At 39.0% G+C, this 18,002-nt stretch overlaps 1 protein-coding gene across 4 annotated transcripts in view; it reads left to right on the top strand.

Moving 5' to 3' along the window:
• The window catches only part of GNPAT (glyceronephosphate O-acyltransferase), a 21,593-nt gene extending 3,591 nt beyond the window's left edge, over positions 1-18,002 (top strand). The window contains exons 2-16 of one of the 4 annotated variants that reach the window (XM_054822673.1): positions 184-372; positions 2,852-3,028; positions 3,814-3,943; positions 6,455-6,582; positions 7,063-7,138; positions 7,717-7,868; positions 7,959-8,089; positions 8,786-9,009; positions 11,462-11,707; positions 12,417-12,496; positions 14,776-14,916; positions 15,822-15,921; positions 16,014-16,107; positions 17,031-17,092; positions 17,382-18,002. In XM_054822673.1, coding sequence (XP_054678648.1) covers positions 184-372; positions 2,852-3,028; positions 3,814-3,943; positions 6,455-6,582; positions 7,063-7,138; positions 7,717-7,868; positions 7,959-8,089; positions 8,786-9,009; positions 11,462-11,707; positions 12,417-12,496; positions 14,776-14,916; positions 15,822-15,921; positions 16,014-16,107; positions 17,031-17,092; positions 17,382-17,425 — 1,974 coding nt within the window. In that variant the 3' untranslated portion in view covers positions 17,426-18,002. Of the gene's footprint in view, positions 1-180; positions 373-2,851; positions 3,029-3,813; positions 3,944-6,454; positions 6,583-7,062; positions 7,139-7,716; positions 7,869-7,958; positions 8,090-8,785; positions 9,010-11,461; positions 11,708-12,416; positions 12,497-14,775; positions 14,917-15,821; positions 15,922-16,013; positions 16,108-17,030; positions 17,093-17,381 lie in introns of all 4 variants that reach the window. The other 3 variants (XM_054822671.1, XM_054822674.1, XM_054822675.1) reach the window with 3 other exon arrangements.

Genomic DNA, 18,002 nt, shown 5'->3' with positions numbered 1-18,002 from the left:
TTGCTCCAAGCAAGTAACATTTGTTCACGCACTCAGAATGTGGAATGCAGATGCTGTAGAAAGCTAAAAAAAAATACCAAACATTGCAAAAGTATTGGACGCTGTTATTTTGGTACTGTAGCCAAGCAGACCACTGAATGGCTCGAGACAGTGTCTCATTCTTTATTTGTATGTTCCCAGCAGAAAGAGCTCACATCAAAGAAAAGAGATGAGTTTGAAGATATCTTGGAGGAAAGACGATTGTCCAGTGACTTGAGATATGCGATGAAATGTTATACTCCTGTGATCTACAAGGGACTTTCACCTTGCAAGCCAAACGCTATTAAAAGTGCTGTTCTCCAGTCAGAGCAAGTTCAATATGTTATCAAGCAGGTGAGGCTGGACACTGAGCTGTAAGAGGAGGTAGCCTGAACACAGCCAAACTGCGTGTAGCAGCAGGGAAAAAAGGGAAAAAAAAATTATTGCTGACCTTGTCAAACACAATAGCTGTAGTTTGAAAGACGATCCGATAAATCAGTAACTTGAGAGCCATATTCTTTCGGCAGGAAAAACAAATACTGATTTACCATGGAGTTGCCACTAAAGCTGTTAGATTGCTAGTTCTTAAAATATTGTTTTGATTTTGCATATATGGCACTTTACCATCTAACTTCTCCAATGGGCTTGACTTCTTTTTTTTTTTTTTTTTTTTTTACTTTTCTTCCCCTCCTCCACTGTCCTCACCACAGAGCAGCATTGTGAAAGACATAAGCACTCTCCTCCTTAGTAGACGCTTTTGTACTTTGAGGGTGTCTTGTACCAATTGTATAGGCTAGTGATCTATTTATGAATCAGTCATAAATGCTACATTCCCTAACATAAGAGTTAAATCACAGAGAATTCTTTGAATTAGAAACACTGTCTAAGATGAAACCGTATTTTTGTTTTAAGATGAAGGGCAGCTACTACTTTGTAATGAATGAAATATTTTATATTCAAACTGGCTCATATTTTATGTTGTGTTGAAATGGCTGAAATAGGGGTATGTGTTAGTTAGAGTAACTATTTTCAGTATTCATGAAAAATCATTCCAGGACAACAGAAGTATATGAGATGTTTTTGGTTAAGCCTGGGTGAGTGGCTACCGTAAAATTTTTCAATTTTTTTTTTTAATGGTCAGTGTTACCTATGATATATCAAAACCTGTTACAATGTGACAAACTAAGCCATATCCTACAAAGTAGTCCTGTTGCCATCATGAATTGCTAAGTAGTACGAAATCCAAAAACCCCGAATCTTTCAACTTTAGAAACACTAAAACATTTACTGAAGGAAAATACTTTACAGAGGATTTGACAGAAAGACATTTGTGTGATGTTTTCTGAAGTGCTGCTTTTTTGATGGAAAATTATTTTGATGGGTGTTTTCCCAGCTAGCATCAAGTGGTTGAAGGGGGTTAGCAGACCTGCCATTGCAACCTAGGTCTGAGCTTTGAACTAGAGATTACCGAAAGTCTCTAACTAAGACTGTCTTGGGCAGCATGCCTGACAGTCTCTTATCAGTGTGCCTCCTGTCTGGGCAGAGTTTACACAACCTTACACAGACCTACTAGAATTTATTCTTGTGACAAATTGCTGAGGTTACTGATGTTCAGTATGTGAAATGAAGTGTGTTCGTTTGTTTTAGCTTGCTATATGTGACTGGTCTGGTGTTTTTGATTCCTGATTTTGGGGAGTAAGTGCTTAGCTCTATAGTGGATGTGTACTTAATTCACAGAGGATCAACTGTGTGGTAAGCCTTTTACTGGTGAAAGAGAACAGCATCTCTTCCCCTCGTGAATTGCAAGAATAATTTTTTTGCTTAGATTGATTTTCTCAGGCTCAAGTGGAAGCAGATTTTGGGTCCCTTAAGTGGTTAAAATAATCAGTTATAGCTATGTGTGGAAATATGCAGAATGAAAGATAATGCATTTATTAAAACACAATTGAATCAATAGATATGGTAGTAAGATGGTATAGGGAGGTAGACTGGAGGAGATGGATTTTCTCACATGTCACAAAATAAAAATAATAGGTAATCAGTGCTGGCCTCTAAACAGAGCTATGCTGTTTTGGAGGCTTTTTCTTCTGCCATTCCTCTTCTTTCGTCCTCTGTGTTCAGTAAAAGGCATGTTCCTCATTCCATAACAGTAAAAGACTAACTTTTCAATTAAATGTTTCTAGATTGAAAGTATCAAATAAAAAACAATGACCATTATTTAGATCTGTTTTAAGAAACTGCAAAAGGGTACGTGCACAGCAACAGAAAAAAGATCATTGATATGCAGAGTTGGTAGAGAGTACTTTGTATGCATTTCAGCTAGCTATTGCCAAAGTAATACATTACAAAGAAATTCAAGCATGATAGGACTGAGGTTTGTAGCTAAGTCTTAAAATCTAACCCAAATACACTTCAAAAATTTACATTGTGAATATATCTGCAAATGTAGGTTTCATTTTACTAGTAAAAGAAAATTGCAAACAACCTTTAGACCAAAGTACAGGAAACGTTCTTTGAACTTAAATCTCCTCTGATGATGCTATAGAGTAAAACATTCAGATGGTGTATTTGGGGGGAAGCAATTGTTGCACCCCACCCCCCACTAACATCTAAACTAATTCTTGATTTTGAATGGCTTTAACTTCACTTTCTCTTGTTGGCTGACATTGAGCAGATTCTTTATGATTAGATGCATGCCTATCACATGAAATAAAATCTTGCTGACTATTGCAATAGTTCTGTCATAATTGCTGTGGTACATAGAATGGTGTGCATAACCAAAGAGAAGGGAACACCACCTGACTGCTATTTTGGTTGTTTTGCTTCCCTTTAGTTAGCAAAAGAAATGGGAGAATCACCTGATATTATTCAAGAAGAAGCCACAGAAATCCTGGATGAGATGGGCCACAGTATGCAATTAGGAGCTGTCAGATTTTTTGCCTTTACTCTGAGCAAAATATTTAAGCGGCTTTTCCAGAGAGTTTGTGTGAATGAAGAAGGAATGCAGAGAGTAAGTGCTGGGGAGGGGGAGGCATGGAAGACTGCACTTGTACTTATTGCTGCATTTCTTAGTAAGTGGGGGGAAGACAGATGATATGTAAGTACTTTAGAAGGAAAGAGTCAGCAGGACTTTTTGTATGTTTTCCAAATGCTTCCTATGGTAAGGAATACTTGCAGTCATGTGTCACTGATTCTGTTAGATCAGCTACAGACAGAGTTTTTCAATCTGATATTATAAATTTAATAATGTGTTTAGCTGAATTGGGAGTAAAAACCTAATGTTATGTGGCTGAGTGGGTTGGCTGTTCTGCAAGACCCTCGTACAGCTAAATGCCAGGAAACATCATGCACCTCTGAGGCAGGAGATGCTTCAAATTTGCCCCAGTTCCCTGAAGAACTGTTGTCCCCCTGTTTCATTGCAGGATGCTGCTGTTCTGGAGGGCGCAGTGCATTCCCTAGAAGACAGCACTGTCAGTCCTGATGAGCACCTATTGGGTTTCCTATTCCAATCAAAAAGGATTTGAATTATACTATCCTGTAATGAGATGGCCCTGGATTTTGAGTCCTGTGATGCTTTTGAACCACAGGTTGCTAGCCTGGAAACTATTGCTCAAAATTTCTTATGGTTCCATGCCGAAAAAAGTATAGAGTATGTGGTCAGAGAAGCCACCCTCAAACAAATCAGCTTCTGTTTGTCGTAAGCCCTGTGAAGGTCTGTATTTGTAAATTGCAACAGTCAGTCTGTAAATACTGAAACAATATTGTTTGTGCTCTTTATTTGTTGTATTTTTTTAGTTGCAACACGCCATTCAAGAGCATCCAGTTGTGCTGCTGCCCAGTCACCGAAGCTACGTAGACTTTTTGATGCTGTCTTATTTGCTATATACGTATGATTTGGCTTTGCCTGTCATTGCTGCAGGAATAGGCAAGTATGTTCTTTTAACAATGTTGTCAGGATTCAGAGAATCGGTAGTGAGGGGTCTGGTAGCTGCTGCTACAAGTAGTTGTGTTTAACTTCTGTTCCAAGTATGTCTTGTTAAAACCTCCTTGGGTGAGATGCTTACAGCATCTGAAAGCCTCTCATCTGCTCTGAGTCAAATTGAAGGCGATTGTTTTCATAGCCAGTTTGCTCAGAAGTACCCTATCTGTAGACCCGAGGCTGGGCAAAGATCGTTATTGTGAAGGAGACTTCTATAATGCTTTTTTTTGCCTGGGAGCAGGCAAAAACTCGCCCAAGAGCTACTGTGTATGCAGAACTTTTAAATGCAGTCATAATAGACAGATATGAAGTGCCAGGCACCTCGTGGTAGATGCTGATGTGACTCATTCCCTTGAGGCATTGTCAGAACTCCATTATTTGAAGTGCTGAGAGCAGAGCTGGCTGGGAAACAAAATCTCACATCAGAGGAGAAATCCAGATTTTGGACATACTTAATTCTAAAGCAGATGAAGCTGGTTTTATTTGCAGGAAAGAATTCTTGAAGACTACCAGTAAATATCTTCTGAGTTAATGTGCTTTTTGGAAATCCTGACTCTGGTGGCATTTAACTGATAAATGTGATCTTGGAAGTCTTGGGTATCAATCAGGTAGACAACAGCCTCAGATCTGGGGCAGCTCTGCATGCGCACAGGCAAGCTATCAAAGATCTGGGAACCTGCTACTCTACTATCGTCTATTTTTCCAGTCAAGAGGTTGGGAAGACTGGTAGACAATCAGCAGAAGCTGGGAGAATGTGCTTGGTAGAGAAGATGAGATTCTGCTGGTCTGTGAGTTAGTAGTATCTTGCCTCTGGGTGATGCAGGTTAGCTTCTGGTGAATTCTGAAGTTGATGTCTCATAGCTACCTTGATCAAGGTGTTGCTTACCTGTTATGTATTGTTCAGAATCTGCTCACTTGCTCTTGTAGGTATGGGTATAATCCTTTGCTGACTTTTGTATTAGAGCCTTTTTGAGTTTGGTGCATTAAAACAGTATGTTAAGATACTATTAGTTTAGCTTAGAGGGATTTTTTTAGTGATTAACATTTTTTTAAATGTTTTGAGTATTTTGAGGTCAAAGTTCTACAGAATTAGGGGCTTGCAGCTTGATTACACTGCTGCATGTGTGTGTTTATTTTAAATTCCTCTGGAGAAAACACAGTTCTCTATGGTTGTAGTGGTATTTACTACATACTGTGTTAGAGGTTCACAAGATGTGGTGTACAAACTTACTCTCAAAGTGTTACTTGTGCTGAGTGGAGAGATGCTCTCTTGATATAGGTAATAAGTGCCTCTCCTTTGTAAATTATCGCTTGGCTTCAAGGAGAATATGGATAGATCTCTGGGGATTAGCTATGGGGAGGCTAACAGTAACACCATAGTACATGCTCTGGGGGAGTCTGGCTGGTGCTGGGATCATGTTTCTGTCTCAGGTCTTGGGAGCAAGTCAGATTAGAGGCGTAGAGCTGGTGAGGTGGTGTGGGTTTGAGGTATGTGAAAGGGTGCGTTTGAGTCCTGATTTGTGGGGTGTCAGTGTATGGTGGTGAGGAGAGGTGTTGGGCATGCAGCCAGCATCCTGTTTAGGGGGTTGAGTATGCGGCAGGAGGATGGAAGTAAGGGAGGCGATAGAGTCTGTGTTGTGCTGAGAGAGGAAGGGTAGCAGGAGGGTAAGGGAAAAAGATGGACCTCTGCACATGGGAAGCTCTGACGGCTACTATTGCTGCCCTGGGTCCTGTAGCCAGTTTCCTTTTTTCTGTTTTTTTATGTGTGTATATATATCTCATGAATATATGTATGTGACATACATATATGGAAATATGAATTTATTTTACTGGGTGAATATCTGTTCTCAATCTGTTTCATGGATTGAGGTGGCAAGGAGGTTGAAGTGGCACATGGCTAGCTGCTGTACAGACTCATTTTAAATTCCTCCCTAAGAAATTTGTTAACATTAAGTGTTTCCTGGTTTTGACAAGCTAAGCATTGACTCTGATTGCTTAAAACTAGAAGACTATAAAATATTTTAGCTGTTTTGGTCTACCCCTTCTGAAGTGATGAGTCAGGATCTCAAATGGTATAATATAGTGTAATTGGTGAGTTAATTTCTGTGTCTTCTAGGATATATTCAGTGGTAACTGATCTTTCTGAAGATGAATAAGACAATGTACTTCAAAAACATAGTCTTTATTACGGCTGAAATCTGGCCATCTAAAGAAAATAAATTGCTCTAAGTGAATGCTATTTACAAAAAAAATGAAAGCATATTATGCAGTTCGTGACTACGTAAGTCTTATTAGATGATCTGAAAGCAAATAAAGCTTTTTGCAACAAAAGAATCCCTGAAAGAGAACTCTATTCTGGTAATTGAATCAGTGTATTGGAGAAAGTGGTTGATTCTGCTGGCTGATATTAATAAGTTTTGTGTGTGTGGCTTTGTTTTTTGTTTGATTGTTTTTCAGATTTCCTGGGAATGAAAATAGTTGGTGAGCTGTTACGAAGGGCAGGTGCCTTTTTTATGCGACGTTCTTTCGGTGGGAACAGACTCTACTGGGCAGTGTTTGCTGAATATGTAAAAACAATGTTAAGGGTAAATAAATTACTGAACATTTAAAACGTATGCTTAAGAAATACATGAATTGTTGCAATAGAATGAAATATGCGCAGTGTTATATCTGTGTGATTGAAAGTCTTCACTGATCTGAGGAAATGCATTATACCTCAGAATTGAAGTAGGTGAAGAGCATGTGTGCACTCTGTTGTTATTATAGTTCAGCAGTAGGTGGTAAACGAATTGCTGCTCATCGTGCAGCATATGGATTTTAGATCATTTGCCTTTATCTCATGGCAGACAAAATATTGTCATTAATTAAACTATATGGTGTGGCAAATTCAATGGATGAATGTAGGCTTAGAGATAACTGAAGTTAGACATGCATGGCTTCCATTAAAAAAAACTTAATTAGATTTTAAGTACTTAAAATTACTTGTGGACAGAAGCGTTTTTATTTTTCTGACCAGCTTTTGGTATTGTTTTGTTTTTTGTTTTTTGTTTTTTTTACTTTTGAAGAGTGGCTATGCCCCAATTGAATTTTTTCTTGAAGGGACTAGAAGCCGCACCGCCAAGACTCTGACTCCAAAGTTTGGTAGGTTTGTTGAAAACTTGTAACTTTTTATGATCATTAGTGGTTATGTGCTTTGTAACTTCTTCAGACAGGAAGGGATGTTAAAGTGGTGGGAAATTGGTGAGGTCTGTCAGAGTAGTGGAAAACACTGTGGTTGGAGTTCCAAGGCCATACAAAGAACGGCAATACACGTCTCTTGCACTCTACTGCTTTCTCTCCCTTTGCCCCATTGTGTACTTCATTGCATAACTCTTCATCCTTTTCTTTCTAGAAAATAAGCATCCCCTTACCAGCAGAGAAATACCGTAAGCTAACTGTAAAAGTAGTAGGGAATCCTTAGAAGGAAGATGATGTATGAGCACAGAGCAGTGCTGCTGAAAAGAGCACAAACAGTTGTCCAAATGCATTGTTTATGTTTACCTCTGTTTTAAAGTTTGGGCAATGTCTTCTGCTTGCTTGAAGAGAAAACAAGCATAGTGCGCACCTATTAGCAGTTTCTGAAATTTGCAAATATCTTTTTCAAAGTTAAATTGCGGTTGCTTTACCCTCTTTGAAAAAGATGAGTGGTCAACTTTCCCCCCCCCCCCCCTAATTTGCAGGTCTTCTCAGCATTGTGATGGAACCATTTTTCAAACGTGAAGTCTTTGACACGTACCTTGTTCCCATCAGCATCAGCTACGAGAGGATATTAGAAGAATCTCTCTATGCATATGAACTCCTAGGAGTCCCAAAGCCCAAAGAATCTACATCGGTATGTAAATTCCTTAAGAACAGAACATAGCTGGATGTATGCATGCCCTGTAGCGCCAAAATTTGCCTTTTGCTCTTCCCGTTTTCTTAGGGGTTGTTAAAAGCCAGAAGAATCCTCAGTGACAATTTTGGTACCATACACATCTATGTTGGTGAGCCGGTATCACTTAGAACCTTGGCATCTGGGAGAATCAATCGGTGCCCATACAATTTGGTTCCCAGGTATCACATCTTCCCATGGTTCATGTATGGAAAAAGCATGTATTTAGTGCTCACCTATGTAAAATAATTAAGATGTTCTCTTGTACTTTGTTTTCAACTTCTCTTACCTCCCCTCCGTCTGACTCTTTAGACTGCTGAACTGTTTTTGTCTGAACAGAGGGGTTATCACACTTGTGATTGGGTGTTTCTGAAACAGGTTGTTACTTGCATAGCTTTGTATTGTGTTGAGAAGATGCCGTTTTAAAAGTTTATGATGATGCATGAGCCAGGCAAAGCTGTTTTCTGAGAATTCGGTGGGTTTGTCGCTTAAAAATTGCATCTTTCTCTCCTTTCTTGCTTTATTACTGCAAACTTATGCAGTTATGTGGTGGTGTGCCAGGAAGCTGTATCTATGATTGGATTGGGTGGCTTTTGCAATTTGTTGTATAAAACTATATAATGCTTTTGAATTTTTTTTTGAAGATAGCAAGTGTACAGCATCAATACAGAGTTCTGTGTTTCAAATACTGTCGTGAAGCTACTGATGTTTTGCTCTGTACATCTGTTCTGCATAGCACATAGATAGAATCACCCTCCAGATGTTAGGTGCTATAAAGTAGTTACAAATCTGGGAGCAATACAGAAGAAATAAGGAAGGGTGTGATGTATATTCCAGTTTTTGGAGGTCTTTACCTTGAACTGCATTGTTCTTTTCAGGCATCTTCCCCAAAAGCCATCTGAGGACATCCAAGAATTTGTCAGTGACGTAGCTTATAAAATGGAGCTCCTGCAAATAGAAAACATGGTTTTGAGCCCGTGGGTGCTAGTTGCTGCTGTCCTGCTCCAGAATTTGCCAGCCATGGATTTTGAACTTCTGATAGAAAAGACCCTGTGGCTTAAAGGCTTAACACAGACTTTTGGAGGCTTCATTGAATGGCCTGGTATGCAGAGAAAATGTTATTTCTATTCCTTTTGTTGCTTATGAAGGATAAATTACATTTCTGTGGAAGCAATGCATGGTGACAACTTTACAGCATGTTTTCCTCAAAAGTTGTAACTGCATTTTAGGATATGCTAAAAATTATGCCAAAACCTGACAGGTTTTGACTTAGCCTGTAGAAGATAATGATTTGAAAAACAGTTAGGTGGAAGCAGAACAGATATTTTAATGTTATATCCTGTGGAATGAGGGGGAAATTAAAAGGTACTTAGATTTGAGTACTGAGATTTGCCTAGTGTCTATCTTTCTGATCCCTATGTAAGTCATAGGCAATTACCTGATCTGCAGCAGTTACCTTGGTGTAATGCTACGTTTATTGCTTGATATTGACTAGAGTCTAAGTTATTACTATGGCAAAGAACTACTGGAAACAAATGGGTGAGAGAAAATCAAAATTATAAATTGTCTATTTATTTTTAAATTCCACTTTATCCCCAGAAACAGTGACAACTTTGGGGGAGAAGGCTTCTTTGGTGGTTTTATGTATATATTTATACACACACATGCACGCTTTTTTTTATATATGTAATGTATATATTGGCTGCTGAGAGGTTGATTCTCCTTCCGAACGTTCTGAACAACTGTTTTAAATGTCTCTCTGTGAGCCCAGGTGACACAGGTAATTAATTTTAGAGCCTCAGGACATAAGTGCTGAAGCTAGCAAAGAAAAACAATGTGTAATACACGTACATTTACCTTTTCACTGTAGGCAGACTTAAACGGTGGATCTTTGCTGTTGTAGTCATGTGTATAATCAAGGATCCCTCTCAGTACTGCAATAAAGAAATAGGGGCAGGCTACAGTTACAACAAACACCATAATTTCTGGAAGAAATCCGCTTCTCCTTTTGGGGATCTGTACTGCAGTGAATGCAGACAAGGTCTGCTCCTGCCAGACTGGTAAAAGGAAGAATTTCATGGCAATATTTAAAGACCATTTAGAATCTTACTGCACAGTAAACTGAAAAACATACCACACTGAGGTTTGCTTTTTTATTTTGTTTATTTTCTTAGCAACAATGAATAAGCTTTTGCTTTAGTAGAGTTGTGATGTAGTCAGGGAATAGCAAATAGGCATGGTCATGGAATGACAACAGCTGAGCAGATTTTGTTGGAGTGTGCTGGCCCTGCTCTAGGCATCAGTTGCATAGAAACAGGGTTCGTTGTTTTGGATTGTCAATAATTTGAAAGAATAAGTATATTTTAATGGCTAATTTGGTGACATCACCAAGTCGGCAACTGCATGTACCCTGTCCTTTATTCTGTCTCCAAACAGCTAGTTGTTTCTGCCTTTGTCATGCTGGTTGGTTGTTACAGGCAGAACACTTGCTGGCTGTTAGAAATGTTACCTTAAAAAGAGGAACTGCAAAATCACTTGCTCAGACTTCTGCTTCTTATTGCAATGAGAAACTTGTGAGCTTTAGAAAATCTGGAACAAAGTAGGCTGAAGGAGCAAGTAAGATGGAAGGAGATTCTGTGTGAAATCGATGTTAAGGGGGCAGAATATGATGTTTGGTTTTTTGGTTTTTTTTTTTCTGTCAGAGGCTATATTGATTTGATATGCTTGTGATGCTGTGAACATGCAAGGTGTATTTTAGTGTTCAATAAGAAGTCTGTATTGCTTCTTTCCTTACTTGCCAAAGAGTTCACATTTGATGCAAGGAATGTTTTGGTAGTGTTTAAAGTGTAAGGTATTCTAAAAAGGTGAGTGTATTTTCAAGACTTGAGATGCTGCTCTTTATCTGAATAAAGTTTGCAGTGTGTCACACTGACAAAAAAACTTGATCGAAGCCCACAGGTTTGTGAAACTCATATCTGCCTTACAAGAACTTTGTCATTTTAAAAAAAACAAACCCACACACTTCCTTGATTTAGGCATTTTAAAAGGATTGTCTTAGGAAAAAAGAGATTTGGGGTTAAGTACAGTCTGGTTTCTCTGAACAGGTATGTTATGTAACAATACTTACGTTAGGATTTCTTTAAGCTTAATTTGGGATGAGGCCTTCCTTGTATATGACAGTTGAGGAAAAACATTTCTGATTCAAAACTTGTAATGTCAGAAATGCCTAAGCAAAAGTATGGTCATCCATAAACAGATCCTCTTTTATTTGGAGGCTCAGAATACTTGCTGCAGAGACAAATAAAGTATTCGTCAGTGTTAGCAAGTGGAAGAATTTAAAATGCTTAACTACAGAAATGCCTAAAATTTGTTCTCTCCATCTCATACTATGCCTAGGCTGCCAATTCCTGCTGTGGATTATTTTAGAACATCTCTCTAACTGAATGTTTGGTGTAATAATTGGTCTTCAGTGGTAAAACTTAATGAAATACCGGTACTGTATTTTTTAGGCTGTTTCAATGTGTTCCCTTTTGCATCTTTCTTTTTCCTGCTAGATAACCTGTGTGCCAAAAAAGCAGTTGTGTCTAGCCTCACCCTGCATTCCAACATTGCTCGCCTTGTCGATGGCCGTGTGGTCCTTAATGACAAAGGAGTGGAAGATGGAGCCGTAGGGGAAATTGTCTTTAAGCGTGCTCTGGCCATCCTCATGTGTGCCACCTACAGAAACCAGCTGCTGAATGTGTTTGTGCGTCCGTCTCTGGTGGCAGTTGCCTTGCAGATGACACGCAGCTTCAGGAGAGGTATGTTTGGGTAGCTCTGAGAGCCCGCTGGCTTTTCTTCTTGCGCTGTCAGATGCAAGAGGAGCACGAGGTTCCTGCGACTGCTAGTGGGAGCTACCTGAGAACGATGTACTCTGGATAAGGTCCCTGGCATAAGGCGGATGTGTTGGGAGGGGATGGAGGTATTTTCTGGCCTTTTTTCTTTGTTTACCCTTTGATACTCTTGAAAATAGGTATATTCTGCTGAGAGGGCAGGGTTAGGATGAACTGATCTCAGTTCCTAAGTGTCTTATTTTGTTGGTGTTTAGCAGACCAGCTTTTTAGGTTACAAATTACACACAGCTCACACTTGCGTACAGTGCAGCCAGTCTTCTCTTCCCACTACTGTTTCTGAAGTATTTCAGTGTTTTCCCATACTTGGGTCTTAAAGAAACTTTTCAGAATACATACCTCAGTTTTGTGCAGCATCTGATTACGTGGTCCTTAATGCATGTTCTGAGAAGGTACAAGCCCTGCTCTTCCCTTCTGGTAACAATTGAATCAAATGCTTTTGAGTACTTGCTGTTCTGTTGTGGTGGTTTCTGCTGTATATGGATATATGCTTTTAATGTCAAGTCCTAATTTTATTTGAAGTAGGTATTCTCTCTAAAATAAGGAGTAAATAGCTTTTCACTTGCATGTTTTAAATTACTTTTTTTAAGCAACAGCACTTTACAATATTTTTTTTCAGAGGAAGTCTATAGCTGCTTCAGCTTCTTGAGAGATGTTTTTTCTGATGAGTTCGTCTTCTTTCCTGGCATTTCATTGAAGGTAAAAACATCCTTTATACAAAAATACCAGTGGTCAGTAATACAGCCAACTAAAATAGCATCTGATCTCAGGGCTCTGCCGAACAAGTCCTTTGTGATAAACACCTACAGTGATATCAACTTGATCTGTAAGTGGGAGGGAGAACCTAAAAGGGGGTCAGAGTGGAGGTAGTCATTTGGTCAGTTGCAAAACATTGTCTGAATCCACAAAGTTGCATATGCAATCTTTTACTGGAGGGGAAAAAAAAAAACCCAAAACCTAAAAATCCTGAAATTGCCCAATTCTGAACTATTAAAATGAATTGTACCAGAAGTTTAGCTTTTTTTTTTTTTTTTTCTTAATAAAACTACCAGTCTTCCAGCACAGATGTAAAAATATATGTAAAGCAGTCTTTTAAATTAAGTGGAAATACTGTCCTCTTCCTTTGTGGTTATGAAAGAGACCTTAGACTGTGAAGAAAAAAGTGTTAATGTAGATTTAATTGAATTCTTTCAGAGTGGGTATGTTCTGTCAGCATATAAACAAAACTGGAATTCTCACTGAGGACATACCAGAATCATTTTTCCTAAAAGCTCTTGCAGACTGTAGCAGAGGGGCACTGCTGCTCTTTCAGAAAGTTCAGCTATTGGTGTTATACCAATTAATGATCAACCATTGTATGCCCTTGTTATCTCTGACAAATAGAGTATGCAATTCTAAATTTAGGTACCAGTTGTCCTCTGGTTGAGGACTAGTGCAGCTGTGATCAGTTGTTTTGTGTAGCTCCATGTGTGTGGTCCATGATGGCAGGGCTACCAGAGGACTGTGCTGACACCCAGTGCCTCCTCTGTACCCACCTCTCCTTGACTGCACAGCATGGCAGTATCTACTCTGTAGCATTTATACAATGGCTAATGTTCCTCTTATACCTTGAACTCTGAAAGCTTTGGTATTCCTGTGCATTAGTAAATTTTTTTTTAATATTTTGATGGTTCACGGTTGAGCCATTTTAGCTTTTTATTACTGGCATTTGTCTCGCGTAGATTCAGCTACATAGAGTACTTAGAGTAAAGCCTGATTTAAACTTCTGTGGCCAAAGTCTTCTAGACCTGAGGCAATGCAGCCTGTGAATGTTTTTGAAGTGAGAGCTTTCCTAATGGCATAACAGTGTCCCTCGTAGAGTCTTATGGAAGCTTTAGTTGCATCCTATTTGCTTGAAAAGAGCTTCCCCTCATTTCACCCCTGCCCCATACAACCATTGCTCAGACAAAGCCAGTATTGTTCATGCATACTGCCTTATTACAGGGCTCGGTATGTCTGCATGCTCTCCTAGCACAGCTGGACATGGGCAAGCTGTGAAAGCTGCCGGCAACACTTTGCTCTCTGCAGGACTGACTGTGTCAGTTTGTACACATCCTGCTGGGCTGGCGCTGGCTCTGGTCCAGCCAGCTTGAAATGCAAGTGAGCACAAGTTTTATTACTAAAAAAAAAAAAATGGTTCCACATCATACCAAATATAACCTGGTAAGTCCAGGTGTAGTTTTTATTTTAAAACTTTCTGAAAAACTGATTATTTTTTTTTAAGGCTGATTGGTACCCTTATGTGTAGTTTTCATTGTTAGCAATTGTTAGCTCTTGCAGCTTTTTCGAAGTACCAAAAGCAAGCAGGGAACAGGAAGGTGACTGGCTATGACTGATTTTACTGGAGTCAAATGAAAGAGTTGCTGTGATGTTAAGGGATGTCTGTGTCCCATCCCCTCCTGTCCTCTGTGTGTGTCCTGTGTCCTCTCCCTGCGCCAATATTGGTAGTAAAATGGTTTTGTCATTGATATTTCCATAATTTGTAACTTTTGGCCATTGTGTTGTCTCTCTTGTAGAGGGCAGGTCAGTGAACTATGTTATCATTTATTGCAAACAGTGAACATAAGTTAAAAACAAACCCTGGCTTTAAAAAAAATAAATAAAATCTCCACAGAAAAAAACCCTAAACCAGACAACCTGACCCAATTCTGACAAAACCCTGAGGGTGCTCAGGCTGGCTATTACAATAGCAGCCACAGCCGCTTTTTTTGCTCCTGATCTCTTGTGCATCAATCCTGCTATGTTTAAGAACATGTTCCCACTGCCTTTTTATAAGGGTGTTTCTGGTATATAGGAAAATTTTGGTTCAAGTCTCCTGAGAACTGAGTTCAGAAATGGAAATGGTGTCCTGCTGTGTGGTTTTTGTTGTTGATTTTGTGGGGAAAGGTAGCTGCACTTACTGTAGATGTTAAAATTTCAGTTATGCTTCTCTCTCCAAGGATTTTGAGGAAGGATGTTTTCTACTCACAAAATGTGATGCCATTCAAACAACTCAACAGGAAATCTACCCTACCGACAAAGGAAGTGCTATAGTATCTTTCTTGTCAGCTATGTTCAGACCTTTTGTGGAAGGTTATCAGGTATGTTGTTGAGAAAATCATCTTTTTTTTTCTCCTGTGTTTTTTAGGGAAACTATGAGAGCTGTGATACTCTTTGTAGTATAAATAGTTGACTGTTTTCGTGGCTGGGGAGTGCAAGAGTGGAGAAATAGCAGGAACAAATATCTTAAACATCACCCTCCCCTCGAGATCCTGATTTCAGCTTTTGGCTCAGACTTTTCCAGTTGACTAAAGCAGTAACTACCTTGCAATGTGATGGCCTGTTGTGGGTTTATAAGCTTCACAGGGACTGTGCTGCTACCAGGTTCATTGCTCTTTCTTATGAGGAGCTCTTGCTTAATCCCTTTTATGTGGGCTGTCCTGCCAGGCACGGAAATGAGTTTGCATCTCATATCAGATATCTTCTTTGGGGAGTCATTAATTCCAACCCTATCTCTTTAAATTCCTTGGGTATCCAAGGTTTTAAGAAGGCTAAACACTTATGCTTCTGTAATAAGCAAAATGCAGGAGGCTAAAATCTCAGGTATGTCAGGATAACATTGGTGGGAATGTAGAATGTAGACGTTTCAACCTACTGGAATCTGTTAATGATCCGGTGTATGATTTGGGCTGCCCGGTTTTCCCCATCTGTAAAACAGGTATTGCTTTAAAAAAAAAAAATACTGTTTTTGACTGAGAACAGGAAGATTAAATTAATGTCTAAAGTAAATATTATAGTAATACTGAATCTTATTTTAGTAGTAGGATTCTCATGCCTGTGAAACAGTAATAAAAATTTGAGATGCTCTATGTAATGATACCTTTTCAGTTCCTCTCCAACGCTTTTCAAAGTGTAACAGTATTACTTACTTACACGGACATGTCTGGAATTCATAACAAGCTGACAATCAAAAGGAAAGAAGTGCTAATTTTTTTTTAATTGTTAGTTAATTTTCAGATACCTCTCAAAGGAAACAAAAGAAGCCTTTACCGAGAAACAGTTTATACCTGGAGTCCGCAACTTTGTTTTTCAACTTCTTGAGAAGGGTATGTACAGCCCTTACGCAATCTGATTCTTACAATTGTAGCCTGAATGGATAGTGATAAAACTTTTAATTGTGTTTCTGCTTTCACTGTAGGGAAGACACAGTGTTACGAAGTGCTGTCTTCTGACATGCAGAAAAATGCCTTAGCAGCTCTTGTGCAACTAGGTGCAGTGAAGAAGAAGAAAATGTAAGTACCATTGGCTTTGCGGTGTATAGGGGTCAGTGTGCGGTCTTACTGGCAAGTCTTAATGACTGAGCTATTAGTATTAAGCAGAACAGCACAACCTTGACTGCCTGAGCACCAGTCAACTGGTTGATTGGATTTACCGAGTCATGGTGAAGGCCCAGGTAGTTCCTTTCTGTAGATGTTATAGAAGCAGGATCACACCCCCTCATAGTGAAAACACTCCTGTGGCACCCAGCAGCAAAATCCCTTAACCCACTAGTAGGCTGCTTCTGAGTCCCTTTACCGTTTGGTTTTCAAAGTTTCTCCCAAGGCTTTGATAAGCAAATAGAAGAGTCCTGCTTGTTTTTAACAAGTCCCCACATTGTCTTGGCTCTTTCACAGAATGTAGTGTGCAGCTGATGGCCCTGAGTTTTTCCTTATGTCTCTTCAGGAAATGAATTGGTTAAGGTTTGTAAGTGCTCTTGGAAAGTGTGCAAAGTACTGTTGTTGTTACGTTCCCTGTGTCACTGTACTAAATAGATGTCTATAGCTAAATTCCCCTTTCAGGTAAAAGGCATAAATCAATTGAGTGCAACAGAATTTGACATCAGCTGAAGATTGGTTCAGTTTCAGAGAGATAATCTTGAAAATTGTACGATTGAAAACAAACATTCTCTTCCTGCAGTTGTCCCTAATTAAAAAAAAATCAAGGGAAGAGAGAGACAGGGACTGTGAACAAGAAGAAGGATAAAGAAACTGTAACTGTCCTTGACAGTAACAATCCTGCTTAGAAGTCTGCCATGTCCTTAAAATTAATATGTGTGCTGGTAGGATGAAAAATAAACATTTTCATAATTACATCATAATTCAGATTATTTGTATAAAAATGACTGGAATAGGAAATAGTCATTGAAGAAACAGGGTTTTTTTTCTTTTAACCGTAGGTCCAATGGATTCACTTACAATGTAAATCAAGAGGCTGTTAATAAAATCCTGGACATGTTTGGTAAGTGTTCTCTAATTTGAAGAGAGCTTCTCAAGTTATAAATTAATTTGGACAATGCACATACATTAGATGTAGTGGGTTTTTTTTCCCTAGTAGTTCCTTAGATTTATCTGTATAAAAATCCTAATGATACTTTTTTTTACAACTCTTTTTTTTGTGGTGTCATTGACTGCAGCTTTGAATCTCCCTTCTTTATTTGAAATACCGTGCAACCCAATGACAAAGGAAAATAAAGCAAAAAGTAGTTTACTGGAGTGGTATTTACACCATTATTTTTTTTCCATGTTAGATGCTCGGATACCTGTACAGAAACCCGTGGCTGCCCGACTCTGAGTGGTTCCTCATGCTGAGACTGGCTGTAAGCGCCTGCTGAGAACGCCGACCGACAGAGCAGGACGGGAGCAGGCGATGTTCCCCTCTCGCCCGGCGAGTTCGGGAGGAGAGGTGTTCTTCAGCGGGGCAGCTCTCTGCTACCACTTAGAAACTGTTGCTGCCAAAGGTTGCAGCTGTATTTGTATCCTCGCTGTGTTTTGTTTTTTAAAACAGATTAAACACTGTCTTTTTTTTTTTTTTTGATAAATATTTAAAGAGATGTGCACAGTAATGGCTAAATACCTTTTTTTTCTAGACTTGTAACAAGGAATGTGATTGGTTTCAAATATTTCATGGATGTGAAAATGTAACAGGGAATTAAAGACTTGCTATTAAAAACTAATATTTAGAAAAATGCGTTGCTCGCTGGCTAAATATAAGATAAGGCCCTTATGAAGGAAGAGCAGAAATCACAGCTTGGGCAATAACCAGAAATGCTAATTGTGTTGGGGTTTATTTTATTTTTAGGCAACTGGCATTATTTTAATTACTTCATGAATGTTATATTTTAAAATTGAATTAAAGCGGTATCGTTAAG

Source organism: Grus americana, chromosome 3 (genome assembly GCF_028858705.1).
Source record: "Grus americana isolate bGruAme1 chromosome 3, bGruAme1.mat, whole genome shotgun sequence".
In the NCBI taxonomy this organism is placed as follows: Eukaryota; Metazoa; Chordata; class Aves; order Gruiformes; family Gruidae; genus Grus; species Grus americana.
The sequence above is the reverse complement of the archived record's forward strand: the minus strand, read 5'-3'. Positions and strand labels throughout refer to the sequence as shown.